The sequence below is a fragment of the Capsicum annuum genome, chromosome 4 (genome assembly GCF_002878395.1).
Source record: "Capsicum annuum cultivar UCD-10X-F1 chromosome 4, UCD10Xv1.1, whole genome shotgun sequence".
Taxonomy (NCBI): Eukaryota; Viridiplantae; Streptophyta; class Magnoliopsida; order Solanales; family Solanaceae; genus Capsicum; species Capsicum annuum.
Window position 1 is genome coordinate 1,652,520 of NC_061114.1, and position 15,375 is coordinate 1,667,894.

At 34.7% G+C, this 15,375-nt stretch overlaps 3 protein-coding genes across 3 annotated transcripts; 1 reads left to right on the forward strand and 2 right to left on the reverse strand.

The window, feature by feature from the left end:
• Window positions 1–3,096: 3,096 nt before the first annotated feature.
• Window positions 3,097–3,661, reverse strand: LOC107868443 (mitochondrial import receptor subunit TOM9-1). The gene has a single exon (XM_016715129.2). It carries the CDS (start codon window positions 3,552–3,554, stop codon window positions 3,249–3,251), a length of 306 nt encoding a protein of 101 aa, XP_016570615.1. The 5' UTR covers window positions 3,555–3,661; the 3' UTR covers window positions 3,097–3,248.
• A 1,650-nt stretch (window positions 3,662–5,311) lies between these two features.
• On the reverse strand, window positions 5,312–10,206 carry LOC107868441. Its single transcript, XM_016715128.2, has 7 exons — window positions 10,001–10,206; window positions 7,978–9,254; window positions 7,182–7,354; window positions 6,902–6,989; window positions 6,585–6,815; window positions 6,196–6,368; window positions 5,312–5,932 (listed from the first exon to the last, which is right to left on the reverse strand). The coding sequence occupies exons 2-7, from the start codon at window positions 9,205–9,207 to the stop codon at window positions 5,791–5,793; spliced, it is 2,037 nt and encodes a 678-aa protein (XP_016570614.2). The 5' UTR covers window positions 9,208–9,254; window positions 10,001–10,206; the 3' UTR covers window positions 5,312–5,790.
• Window positions 10,207–11,151: 945 nt separating this feature from the next.
• On the forward strand, window positions 11,152–15,099 carry LOC107869900 (homeobox protein 2-like). Its single transcript, XM_016716301.2, has 2 exons — window positions 11,152–11,727; window positions 13,053–15,099. The coding sequence occupies exons 1-2, from the start codon at window positions 11,365–11,367 to the stop codon at window positions 14,241–14,243; spliced, it is 1,554 nt and encodes a 517-aa protein (XP_016571787.1). The 5' UTR covers window positions 11,152–11,364; the 3' UTR covers window positions 14,244–15,099.
• The last annotated feature ends 276 nt before the right edge of the window (window positions 15,100–15,375 follow it).

Consider the following 15,375-nt stretch of genomic DNA (forward strand, 5'->3'; position numbering starts at 1 on the left):
CAACCTACCACCACGCCTATCCGAGACAACGCTCAACTACCTACTAATCTTCTATCCTAATTCACGACCTCCAAGAGAAATCATACTAACAACTACCTTATTCATAATCAAACCACAAGATGAAAGACAAGAAGAAAAAAACCATCGACTTAAATTAAGATCAATGAGCTGTTGTTCACTGTCCATTACAATGATTAAGAGCAGGAATAAACCAAACAGAAACATATCCAAAAAGGCATTAAGATCATTTATTTTCACTTGATAATATCAAACATGACAAAACAATTCTGTAAATTTTGCAAATTCAATCTCGAATTCATCACCAAAACACTAAAGAAAGCAAAAAGAGCGTTCACAAACATAACGAAAAATCAGTTTTGAGGTACAACAGCTGAAACATGGGAACACATCAAGATCGTTGAGCTGCTGTTCACGATCCATCACAATAATTAACAGCAAATGCATCATCAGAACACTAAATAAAACCAAAAAGAACTACTAACAAAAAGAGAAATTAGTTCAATTGAAGAACAAGATCAACTTTTTCATTGATGAAGTGGATTTTTGCAATCCAAACTCAAATTCGCTAAATAAAACACAAAAGGGTGTTGAAAAACATAACGAAAAATCGCATCTGGGGTACAACAACTGAAGCAGGACGAACACCACCAAGAAGACTAGCTAGTTGAAGATCAAGATCATTAAGCTGCTATTCACAATAATTAACAGCAAACCCAACATCAAAACACTAAATAAAACAAAGAAAAACCACAAACAAAACAAAGAATCATTCCCCCAGAAGATCAAGATCCTTTTTCTTCACTAGATAAAAGCAATACAACTAAAATTCAACACCAAGACACTAATAAAACACAAAAGGGTGTTCATAAACGTAACAAAAAATCACCTCTAATTGAAGATCAAGATCATCTCTTTTCCAACCCATTTTATAAATTTCGCAATCCAATCTCAAATTCATCAACAAAAAACAAAAGGGTGTCCATAACTAACAAAAAGGTGTTTATAAACGTAACGAAAGAACAATTCTAATGGAAGTTCAAGATCACCTTTTTTTGCAATCCAAACTCAAATGCACTAAATAAAACATAAAAGGGTGTTCATAACTAACAAAATGGTGTTCATAAACGTAACGATAAATCACTTCTGATTGAAGATCAAGATCATCTTTTTTCCAACCAAACTCAAATTCATCACCAAAACACGAAAGGGTGTCCATAACTAACAAAAGGGTGTTCAAAAACACAACAAAAAAATCAAAATCAAGATCAAGATCAAAATCACTTCCGAGGTACAACAACAGAAGCAGGAGGAACACGACCAAGAATACTAGCTTATTGAAGATCAAGAACATTAAACTGTTATTCCCTATCCATAACAATAATTAACAGCAAATCCATCACCAAAACACTAAACAAAACATATGTTGATAAACAAGAACAATTCAACATCAAGATCGTATCTTTCACTAGATAAGATCAATTTAACTCAAATTCATCACCAAAACACAAGATAAAACACAAAAGGGTGTTCATAACTAGCAAAAGGGTGTTAAAAAACATAACAAAAAAACCAAAATCAAGATCATTAAGCTGTTATTCCCTATCCATAACAATAACTATCAGCAATTCCATCATCAAACACTAAATAAAACACAAAAGGGTGTTCAGACACAAGAACATTTCAAGATCAAGATCATATTTTTCACTAGATAAAATCAATATAACTCAAATTCAACATCAAAACACTAAATTAAACACAAAAGGGTGTTCATAAACAAGAACATTTCAAGATCAAGATCATATTTTTCACTAGATAAAATCAATTTAACTCAAATTCATCACCAAAACACTGAATAAAACACAAAAGGGTGTTCATAACTAACAAAAGGGTGTTCAAAAACATAACAAAAAAATCCAGATTCACTTCTGAGGTACAACAGCTGAAGCAGGAGGAACACCACCAAGAAGACTAGCTTGCTGAAGACCAACATCATTAAGCTGTTGTTCCCTATCCATAACAATAATTAACAGCAAATCCATTACAATAATTATCGGCAAACCCATCATCAAATCACTAAATAAAACACATAAATGAGAAAACCCACAAACTTAACGAAAAATCATTCGTCTTGAAGATCAAGATCATCTTTTTTCACTAGATAAAATCAATATAACTCAAATTCAACACCATAACACTAAATAAAACACAAAAGGGTGTTCATAAACATAAAGAAAAACCAATTCTGATTGAAGATCCAGATCATCTTTTTTGCAATCCAAACTCAAATTCACTAAATAAAACATAAAGGGTGTTCAAAAAAACTCAAAATCAAGATTCACTTCTAAGGTGCAACAGCTGAAGCAGGAGGAACACCACCAAGAAGACTAGCTTGTTGAAGATCAAGATCATTAAGCTATTATTCCCCATCCATAACAATAATTTACAGCAAATCCATCATCAAAACACAAAAGGGTGTTCATAAGCAAGAACATTTCATCATATTTTTCACTAGATAAAATCAATATAACTCATATTCATCATCAAAACACTAAATAAAACACAAAAGGGTGTTCATAAACGTAACAAAAAAAATCACTTCTGATCGAAGATCAAGATCATCTTTTTTCCAACCAATTTATAAATTTCACAATCCAACCTCAAATTCATCAACAAAACACAAAAGGGTGTCCATAACTAACAAAAGGGTGTTCATATATGTAACAAAACATCACTTCTGATTGAAGATCAAGATCATCTTTTTTCACTAGATAAAATCAATATAACTCAAATTCATCACCACAACACTAAATAAAACACAAAAGGGTGTTCATAAACATAAAGAAAAACTAATTCTGATTGAATATCAAGATCATCTTTTTTGCAATCCAAACTCAAATTCACTAAATAAAACATAAAGGGTGTTCATAACTAACAAAAGGGTGTTCAAAAAACTCAAAATCAAGATTCACGAACACTACCAAGAAGACTAGCTTGTTGAAGATCTAGAACATTAAGCTGTTATTCCCTATCCATAACAATAATTAACAGCAAATCCATCACCAAAACACTAAATAATACACAAAAGGGTGTTCATAAATAAGAACATTTAATCATACTTTTCACTAGATAAAATCAATATAACTCAAATTCATCACCAAAACACAAAAGGGTGTTCATAACTAACAAAACGGGGTTCAAAAACATAACAAAAAATTCAAAATCAAGATTCACTTCTGAGGAGCAACAGCTGAAGCAGGAGGAACAACACCAAGAAGACTAGCTTGTTGAAGATCAAGATCATTAAGCTGTTGTTCCCTATCCATAACTATAATCAAAGGCAACCCAAGTACCAAAAAAGTAGTAGCAACATGCCAAGCAGCTTTTCCAGTACTCTTTGCAAGTTTCTTCCCTACATATGTTGCTCCACAAGCTGCTTGTTTTCCCTTTGTAACAATAGTTGAATTAGAAATCTTGGCTAATACGCCGTCGTTTTTGCTTAAAGAAAATCTTTTTCCACTTGTTGAAGCAGCCATTGTTGAGGAAGAAAGAGGAAAGTTGTAGGGTTTTAGGTTTAGGCTTGAAGATTTGGGCTAAAACCCTTTATGTATAGTGTGTGTATATATATATAAAAATTAATTAAAGAGCATTTATTGAAGAAAAAAGAATAATTAAATAAGTACTTGTGACTTGTGAGATAAGCATCCAGTACTTGTGAGATACGCACGCCGGAGCTCCACTTTCAATTGTAATTTTACGATATAATTTTTAATTAATTATTATAAATTATTTATATATAAAAAAATTAATAATATTTAATAAAATATAAGAAGCAGTTTAGCAGCTAAAGCACGTAGGAGGTGAACATGTCTGCTTCAGCTGATTCAATTGTTATTTTATAATATCATTCCTAATTAATTATTATAAGTTATTTATGTATAAAAAAATTAATAATATTTAATAAAATATAAGAGGCAGTTTAGCAGTTGAAGCACACAGGAGATCGACATGCCTGTTTCAGCTGCTTCAATTGTAATTTTACGATATCACTCTTAATTAATTATTATAAGTCATTTATGTATAAAAAATTAATAATATTTAATAAAAAAATAAAATAAACATTTATGATATGTCTGATGCAGCTACTTCAATCGTAATTTTACTATGACACCTCTAATTAATTATTATATTCCTAATTTATCTCTTAACTCTTATTTTTATAAAAGGCAGTTTAGCAGTTGAAGTGGGCAGGAGGTCGACATGTCTGTTTCAACTGTTTCAGTTGTGATTTTATGATATCACCCCTATTAATTATTATAAGTCATTTATGTATTAAAAAAGTAATAATATCTAATAAAAAAATAATATAAACATTTATGACGTGTTTGCTTCAGCTGTTTCAATCGTAATTTTACAATAGCACCCTTAATTAATTATTATATTTCTAATTAAATATTATAAGTCATTTACATGATAAAAAATTAATAATATTTAATTAAAAAATAAAATAGATATTGATGACATGTCTGCTTCAGCTACTTCAATCATAATTTTACTGTATCACCCTTAATTAATTATTATAAGTCATCTAAGCATTAAAATAATAATAATATTTAATAAAAAGGTAAAATAGACATAAACTGAAAATTAACTCTTGATGTTTTAAATTAACTTGACGATTTATATGAGACTTCTTAAATTTTTTTCAAAGGTATTTCTTAAAATAATTTTGATAAAGGGAGTTCATCAACTGAAGCAGGCAGTGGATTGATAAGCCTGTTTCAACTGCTTCAATCGTAATTTTACTGTATCGTCGCTAATTAATTATTATAAGTCATCTAATTATTTAAAAAAGTATTAATACTTAATAAAAAAATAGATATAAAATAATAATTTTACTATGTCACTTCTAATTAGTAGAATGGACGAAAAATTATTATAAATCACAGTAATTTAAAACTTAAATTATCTTTAAAATATAATTGACTATCAATGCACAAAAGATTGAACAAGGAGAATAACTTATATTATTTGTAAATTACATAAAAAAATACTAAAAATTATAATAGTTAACAACTTAAAATATCTAAAAACATATTAAAAATATAATTAATTATCTAAATTTTACCTCTTCCACGTAAATGACACATAAATTTTATCTCTGACACATAATTTATCTCGGTTTCTAGTTGATTAGATAAAAGACAATTTATATTGGATTAATTTTGTAGGTAAAAACCATTAATAATTATTTTCTATTTTTAAAAAATAAATGATGCTGTTAGCTTGACTAATAGAAAGTAGATATATTTTCATTAGCATCGATAAATACTATGAATTTATGTAGCTTGTTATTTAGTGTCGATAAATTTTTTCTCGAACTTCAGTCATTTATGCTTGAAATTCAATTACGTGTAACTTCAGACAGTTACGCCAGCAGTTTAACATCAGACATCATATGTCTGAAGTTATTTCAAAATGACACTACTAGAAACTGGACCTATGACAATGGTACTTATTACAATGGCGATACAACCGTTGCTATATATAGACAGTATATAGCAATGGTTTGAACCGTATGCTTAAGTGCTGATAATACAGTACTTAAGCAATCGAACCATTGTGACTATACAAAAACGTTGCCGTATATTTCATACGGCAACGACTATTTAAAAAAAAAATCCTAAAAGGAGAATGTTAGTAGCTCAGTTGAGTTGGCTACGTGAAGTTTCACGTTATTGGTGAAAGTTCGATTCTCCATCTTGTACATTATTAAGCATTTGGAGCAGCCATAATTCCATGAAAATATGGAAATGTGTATATGTGGTTGTCTGATGGTTCGTGTTCGTCCTCGTTCTCGTCCTCGTCCTCATTCGTGTCCCACAGGAATCTAGCGTACGCTGCAAGTACGTCGCTGAAAGAAACGCTACAAATAATCACGCTCGTGAAGAACTTTACGTTAAACAAAATAATCGAAAGTACTTTTATACCACATAGTTTCAGAAGTCATTCGTTCTTTCTTAAACTTCGTGCATATGACCACATAGTTTTAGAACTCATTCGTTCTTTCTTAAATATCGTGCATATGACCACGCAGTTTCAGAACTCATTCGTTCTTTCTTAAACTTCGTGCATACTCAAACACGCGGATCACATAAAATAGGACGGAGAGAGTACCTGTTTCTTGGTGAAGCTTGAACTGCTCTTTTGAAGTAAGACGATGCTTTATTTTGGTCGTGATGAAGTTGCCATATAAAATTTGCGTACTGCGAAATAACTTCTCCATCGCTAGCATCTGCTAATACAGCACGCGAGTAGTATTCTTCAGCTCCGATTAAGTCTCCTTTACACTGCCGGAAAGAACAAGAAGCACAATGAAATCAAGTTAAGGCGTTGCTTGTCAACTGCTGCGGCCAAGTTTGAGTGTATTCTATGCATTATGTCAGTCTGTCGCTAATCTGTTATCGTGCTGCATTTAGTTGGGTGCCCGATTGACTACCTTTCATTGTTGCGATGCCATTGGTTTATACGCGGTAGCTAAGAAGGAAAATAAGGGACATTGTTACCTGATCAAGAAACTGAGCATAGTTTCTTAAAACTAAGGGGTTATTTGGATTTTCTTGAATCATACTCGTGTAGTAACCCTCGGCCGCTATAAGCTCATTCAGAGTCATGCCACGACTAAATCCGCAAGTACTGTCAATCCCAAATCCGGCAGAAAGATTCAGTAGAGGGATAGTGTGTCTGTCATCTCGTTCAAAATCCATGTCGTGTGATGCAGCAACTTCTCCGGTTTCCTTGACAAGATGGCACGTCAAGAAGAAAAAGCTTCAGTCGTAAAAGGGATATGATGAAAAAGTACAGCTCTTGTTCTAAAGGTTACCTTGTTTTCATCACGTGGTGTATCTGTGTGGTCGTTGTCATCATGATCGATCTCCCAAAGAAAACTAGCGTACGCTGCAAGGACATGGCTGAAAACCGGAAACAAATGTCAAAACAAATGTAAGAAGTCTGCAACTTCCTACATTTGGAAACTTCTCATTTTGCGCGTAATGACTTGATGTTACAGCCACAACGATGACATGGAATGAGTCGAACAAGAAGTTATAGTGGTACTTTTAGTATGTGAGAAACTCCGATGCATTCAAATACGGATGATGTACCTGTTGTCTGAAGCAGCATGAGCAGCGCGTTCAAAGTAGTTCAACGCTCTATCTTTATCACGGTGCAGCTGCCACACTAATCTAGCATACTGCGACAAGATCTCCCCGTCTTTTGGATCTGTTAGAGTAGCTCGAAGGTAATATTCCTCTGCCCCGGAAAGATCTCCTCTTGACTGCCACCAAAAGTTCATGAAAGACACAAAAAATCACATGAGAACCAAGCATTGGACTAAATCCTTTGAGCATTAGGCATGTTTAGAGCACACAGTCGGGCAACTGAGGCGTAAGGCTAAAAAGGGCAGCCCGGTGCACCAAAGCTACCGCTATGCATGGTGTCCGGGGAAGGGCCCCACCGCAAGGGTGTATCGTACACAGGCTTACCTTGCATTTCTACCGGAGGCTGTTTCCAAGGCTTGAACCCGTGACCTCCTGGTCACATGGCAACAACTTTACTAGTTGAGGCGTAAGGCTCATGGAACAAAATCCACCCGTGAGCCTTGGGATGTTTTGCAAGTGCACTGCTTTGGACTAAAAACCTACTATATATGAGATACTTTTTTAGACGGACTAAAAAGGAAAGCAAAGCAGAATGGTTCGACTAGCTGATGCCATTCATTTGAGGCGGTTCGCCTATTCAAATATGAACTTCGGCAGTTGCAGACCTCAATGAAGACATTGCAGCTGTCAAATCCGTAAAGAAAATGTGCACGGTATGAAGAAGTATAGCCATGATCGGAAACTGAGAACATCAAGAACACTCTCCGAAGAGAACTGTGTACAGAATCGATAGACTGACCTGCAGAAGTTGAGCGTAATTCGTCAAGACCAAAGGATTGAAAGGATATTCTTCAAGCAAACTCTTATAATACTCCTCGACATCTCCATTTTCATCAAAACTTGAAGGTTCAGCGTCAGCACCATGACCCGCCCTCATCAGCCCGCCCTCAGTGAGAGACTTAACATCACCATCGATGCCACTAACATTAACATCGATCCCTAGTCCAGCAGCAAGGTACATTGGACCAACTGGTTTACTTTCTTCTTTAAATTCTGTGTCTTCTTTCTCATCGCAATCTTCATTATCATCGTCTTCCTTGATAAGTCCCATGACGCTTTTCCCAAAGCTAAAATCATCACTCGATAAATCTTCTATCTCGTTGCCTATAGTAACAGCCCTCACCAGTTTCCCATCGTTAATCATCTCCTCGAAATCTTGATTGCTATAAATAGAAAACGATAGTTCTGTTTGCAACATTATGTTCTTCTCTTGGTTGTGACATGATCGTGGAAGTACCTTCGATCTATAAACTTCATCAAGATCAGATTTCGACACCAATCCTTTCCTACAAACTTCATCAAGATCAGATTTCGACAACAATCCTTTCCTACAAACTTCGTCAAGATCAGTTTTCGACACCAGTCCTGTCCTACAAACTTCATCAAGATCAGATTTCAACAGCAATCCTTTCCTACAAACTTCATCAAGATCAGATTTCGACACCAATTCTGTCCTACAAACCTCATCAAGATCAGATTTCGACACTAACCCTGTCCTACAAACTTCATCAAGATCAGATTTTGCAACCAACTTAGTGTAAACTTCATCAAGATCACATTGTGACACCAACCAAACCTCATCAACATCACATTTTGTCACCAACCCTTTCCTACAAACCTCATCAAGATCACATTCTGACACCAACCAAACTTCATCAAGATCACATTTTGAGTACACCAACCCTTTTCTATAAACATCATCAACATCACATTTTGACACAAACACTTTTAAGTTCCCTTCTGATTGAACTCTCCGAGGCGATAATTTTCGACCAGGATTGTTGTTTGATCTTTTTGGGATAAATTTCTCAGGTGAAGAGTTACATGAGAAAGAACCCAAATGATTTGGAGTGTGAAATGACACCTTTCCAATATTATAGTGATCAGAAGAGGTACCATCAAAGTCATTTTTTTTACTTTCTACCAAAATAGTTTGTGAAACAGGAGTTGATGAGCTTCTCAGAAGCATATTTGTAACTTTGGCTGTTTGCTACTTCTGTGGAGATCCTAAATAAACTGTTCAAAACAGATAAAAGTGTTAGTTAATAACTGTCACCTTCAAGTTTGATACAACAAACATACCCAGTGTATTCCCACATAATGGCGTCTGGGGAGGGTAGAGTGTACACAGACCATACCACTACCTCAGGTGAAGTAGCGAGGCTGTTTCTGATAGAACCCCGGCTCAAACCGATAATAGTATAACAAACACAAAACATAAATGCATATGAACTAATACATACAGCCACAAGATAATACTATAAACTATCTATTCGAAATCATAGACATCACTCAAGCACCACGAACAAGAAACTCCAGGCACAAACAAAGTACTCGATCTCCCCTACTGTTACCAGCGCACTCCTACCCCCTAACCATCTACCTTAATTCGCGTCCTCCACACATTCTTGGTCATGTCCTCCGTTCGGCCTACCTCTACCCCGCCTGAAACCATCCATAGCCAGTATCACACACCTTCGAACTGGAACATTCAAGCCCCTCTTCATCACGTGCCTGAACCAACGTAACCTCACTTCATGCATGTATATACTATTTGATGGTATTTGTCTATATACTATAATTTATCTTCTTAAACGTCTCACTTAATTAACGCTATATATCCTTATTAACACCCCTTCGCTGGAAAATTACATGACGTAGATAGGTTATTCATTTCATGTATATCCTACCTCCACCACTACGCATAACAACGATATTCCAAAAGTAAGATCTGGGAAGAGCAGAGTGTATGTAAATCTTACCGTTATCTCGAATGGAAGTGTGAGATATATAGATAGGAGAATTATATTCAACAAGATAATATATTATTTGTTGTCAAATAACACTGTGAATACTTTTTTTTTCTTGTGAAGAATATTGTGAGTACTAAGATCATATGAAAATACAAAGATGAATCAACTCTTATATGTTTAGAAAAAACCATGATTAATTAATGATGAAAACATAAAAATAAAAATAAATAAAATTAAACCCTCTATATATATATAAAAAAAAAAAATGTAGAGAAAAGTATGGAAATGCAGAGATTGAGGTATACCTTTAAATTTTATTTGATCAATAAATTAATAACAACGATTACTTAGGATCATCTCGCGAATATTTGTGGCATCGTAGTAGAATTATTACCAATGGCACATTATATGCCTAACTGCGAAAAGACAGTGCAAGCTTTGTTACGTTGTCATTACGGATATCAAGATTAAATAATCATTTCAGAATTTATTTATCTCGCGATAATTTTTAAACGTTCTGCAAGTCACGTATTACCAAATTATCTATCTTGCATAAAATATTACATGAATTAACTCATATAAAATGTAATCAAATGTTATACTTGATGTGTTGAATTTTATAATATATATATATATATAAAACAACTAATAAAAAGTACTAAATATGAATATTATAGTTTTAATACATGAATAACTCTCACTTGCGATTAAATGACCTTTTATAGCAAATCAAAAAAGACTAAGGACCATTTGGACATGAATATTTTTCACTTTTTTTCTATAATATTATTATTTTTTAAAAAAATATTTGCACATAGAATTATTACGAATTTACAAAATCCAACTTTGAAGTTAAATTTCGAAACTTTTGATAATTTGAAAAACTCCAAAAAAAAAAAAACTATTTTCATAATTTTCACTCCAAACCATTATAAAAGTTCAAAAATAACTTCAATTTGTAATTTTGTATATTCATGTCCAAACACAATTATTATTTTTCAAATACCATTTTTAACTTGAAAATAAATACAATTCTTTTTTCCAAATGTTTTAAGGAAAATTCCAGATATATATATCTAAACTCTTGCCTAAAAATAAGGTCCATATATAGATAATGTCTTTTTTTACCTAACAACATTTAAACAATAATTTAAAAATCCTCCAAATGGATGAAATATAAAACTCGATTTTAATTAATTAATTTCTTCATTTTATATAAATGTTCTTTCGAAAAATTATCTTCTTTCCTAACCCCAATTTTATTCGGGGTCTCTAACACATCGACCCCGAAAAAAATTTCCCCTCGTCGTCGTCTGAACCTAGACGGACGACGAGCAAAACATCCTCATTCCACCACGATCACGACCACGACCATGGGAATCTTGAAACCGTTCCAACTCCTGGAAATAAATGTCATATCCGCGCAGGACTTAGAACCTATGTCCAAAAAAATGAAAACCTACGCGGCCGCGTGGGTCCACCCTACGCGTAAACTTGCTACGGGTGTTGACCTAGAAGGTGGTAACAACCCTACGTGGAATGACAAGTTTGTTTTTCGTGTGGACGAGGAATTTCTACATAAGGAAAATTCCTCTGTCCACATCGAAATTTATTCGGTCCATTGGTTTCGAGACTCTCTCATCGGAACGGTTCGCGTGCTCGTCGGAAACCTTATCCCTCCTCTACGAACTCACCATCGTCCTCACCATCATGGAATGCGTTTTGTTGCACTTCAGGTTTGTTTATTTCTCTATGTATATAGGATGAATATTTATGTATATTTGGTGAATATTGTTTATTTACATGCATACGTAAAGTTGCATGCATGCATGCATGCAACGTAAATCTTGATATATAAAGCATTTCGCGTGCGTTACATGATGAATATAGTTATTTACAAGCATACGTAAAGTTGCATGCGTGCATGCATGCACGTCAATCTTGATGCATAAAGCATTTCGCGTTATGTGATGAATATTACTTATTTACATGCATGTGAATCTTGATACATAAAACATTTCGCGTTATATGATGGAATATATTTATTTACATATGCATACGAAGTTGCATGCATGCATGCATGCACGTCAATTTTGATACATAAAGCATTTCGCGTTATATGATGAATATAGTTATTTACGAGCATATGTTAAAGTTGCATACATGCACATCAATCTTGGTATATTTAATCAGTTCGATACATAAAGTATTTCGCATTATGCATGCAATGTTCAGGGAAGGGTGTGTAATGTCGGTAGCCTATCTTGAAGCTAATTCTCCATGGCTCAAATCCATAATCATAACCAACTGCGGAGCCAAAATTTTCACTTAGGAAAGTCGAAATATAAAAAACTGAACACATGAAAGAGCCAAAAGAGATTCACATAGAGTGTGTGTATATATATATACATAACAAAAAATTTTATGACATCTCTCAGACAGGAATGGTTTCGCCACAGCCTTTCCCCGGACCCCACATATAATAGTTTTTAGTGCACCGAGCTATCTGCTCTTTTTCTCAGACAAGAATAGTTTTGCCATTACCCATGACCTATACGTCACACGAGATAACTTTACTACTCCAAGACTTCCTTAAAACTTCTGTCATGTAAATTAATTTATGTATATAGTGATTAATTGTTACTTAATGGTACTATATATTTCTTCAATCAAATTTACCTTAATTGACATTTAAATTAATGTAGCCGGCGTCTATCGAAAACAACCTCTCTATCTCACCTCTGAGGTAGTGGTATGGACTGCGTACGCTTGACCAGTGGCGGAGCCACATACAATTCAGGGGGGTCATCCAAACCCCCTTCGTTCGAAAATTATACTATTTTTACATGGTCAAAAATATTTTTATGTATATATAGTAGATGTTGAACCTCCTTCGACTAGTCCATATATTTACTTCTGAACCCCCTCAATGAAAAACGTGGCTCCGCCACTGCACTTGCCCTCCCCAGACTCCACTTGGTGGAAATATATTGGATATGTTATTTTTGTTTGTTTGTTGTTGACATTTAAATTAATGTCTTATCTCCTTTTGTGTATGCAGGTACGTCGTCCATCAGGGCGACCTCAAGGTATATTAAACATTGGTGTAACATTACTCGATAGCTCGATGAGAAGTATGCCATTGTATAGACAAATGAGCTCATCAGCCGTTGCATATCGCGATTTAATGGAAAATCGAGACACACATGTTTCACACAACAACGACATCAAACAGAACACTGACACCAATACCAATACCAACACCAGCAACAGCAACAACAACAACAACGATAATGATGATGATGATAATGTTGCTATTACTTCAACACCTATGTTACGTCGAACAAAGAGTGAACATAGTGAACGTTGTGCATTCGATGAAATTTCAAACATTGGTAATGGTTCAATAGTTGGAATTCCATCGAAAACGAAAGGTAAAGGTGAAGAAAAAGAGAGTTCGATACTTAGTATTTCGTTCGAACCTCCAGTCCATATGATGAAAAAAAATGGAAAAGCGAGTTCGATTATAAATGGAGCTGAGTTAATAAATGAGAAATCGAAAAAAGAAAGTAAGAAAGGTAAAGTAAGTTCTGTTTTAAGTGATTCGATTGTAAGTAAAGGGTCATGGTCAGGGTCATATGATAGGCCCAATAATGAAAAGCCCAAGTCCAAACTCAAACTTATCGAGTTGGAAATGAGGCCCAAAGATGAGCCCAAAGATAAGCCCAAAGATGAGACCAAAAGTGAAAGGGGGCTTGATTCTGACCCACCAACAACTAAAGCAATTGACGAACAATCTATTACAAAGCCCATTATGAAGAATAATGGGCTTCATAATGGAAATGAGTTTGGAGGCCCAAGTTCAAAAGGCCCATTAGCTGAATCGGAACTTGGGCCTTCAGCATCTGAAGTGGCTGCTATTTTGGTTGAACAAAAAAGATATCCATTGGATGACAAAAGGAGCTCAGTATTGGATGGTTGGAGCGTAGACGAGAGCATGGAAGGACTCAGGTCCAAGCTCGAGAGGTGGAGGACCGAGGTGCCGCCGATATACGACCGAGGAATGGGCTCGAGCAGCTACCATTCGACCGGGCGCCACGCGAGAAGGCGTAAGGATGGAGGGAGTGGCCTGTTTTCTTGCTTTGGTAGTATTTGTGGGTTTGAATGTCAATGCATTTGTGGAAAGCCCAAAAAGAGAAGTGGTAATAACAAGTACAAAAGCCCATCAAATGCTAGTAGATCATGGCTTTAAAAGCCCAAGCCCAAGCCCAATTAGATTTATAAGGCCCAAGCCCAATTGTTTAGGACACTGTTTTCATTAAACTTGTCCATTATTAGGAAAAAGCTTATCTTTGATAAGTGGTTATAGGGGAGTTCAGAAAGGATCTGATCAGATTCCATAACTATTTCGAAAATGAAAAATTATGTACATTATCGTCTTATTGATTGGTATTGGTCTTCTCTTGAGAAAAAATGGTTTTCGTCATATGCTATTTTATTTTTGCTGTGACTTTTCACTTTTCGTATTTCTCTTATCGAACTTTTTAATTCTGCCTTTTCTTGAGCTAAAAGTCTATCGGACACCTTTTAAAGTAGTGGGAAAATCTATGCACGCTTTATCCTCGGTAAACCCTATGTATGAAACTACACTATGAATGTTATTATTGTTGCTTCCTATGTCTATATTCTTTTTTTTTTCTTCATAACAATCCGTGCCAACTTACACGCACTTGTGTCCTTTTTTATATACATTGCGAAAAAATTCAATATTTTCTCGTCTATCGAAATTTGAACCTTAATCTGTCGAGACTTTTTGTCTCTTCACTAATAAGTCACATGCTTAGATGACACTCTTCGTTATCATGTAGTTTCACTTGTGGAATCTGAAACTTCACGTCTTATTACTACAACAAAGAAAGAACAAAAAAAAACGAGTAGTTCTCGTATTATTGCAGAACCAACATTATTTCAACAGCGTACCTAGTATAATCCCACAAAATGGGGTCTGGAGAGGGAAGATAGGACGTACGACGACCTTTACCTCTACCTTAGAGATAGAGAGGTTGTTTCCGATAGACCTTTAACTCGAGAGAACCAGCATTATTATTGCAGAATCAACATTATTTCAACGGCATACCCTATATAATCCTGCAAAATGTGGTCTGGAGAGGGTAGATAAAGCGTACGAAGACCTTTAGCTCTACCTTAGAGATAGAGAGATGGTTTCCGATAGACCTTTAACTCGAGAGAACCAACATTATTATTGCAGAACCAACATTCTATCAACAGCATACACAGTATAATCCCGCAAAATGTGGTCGGGAGAGGGTAGATAGGGCGTACGAAGAACTTTACCTCTATCAACAGCATACGCAGTATAATCC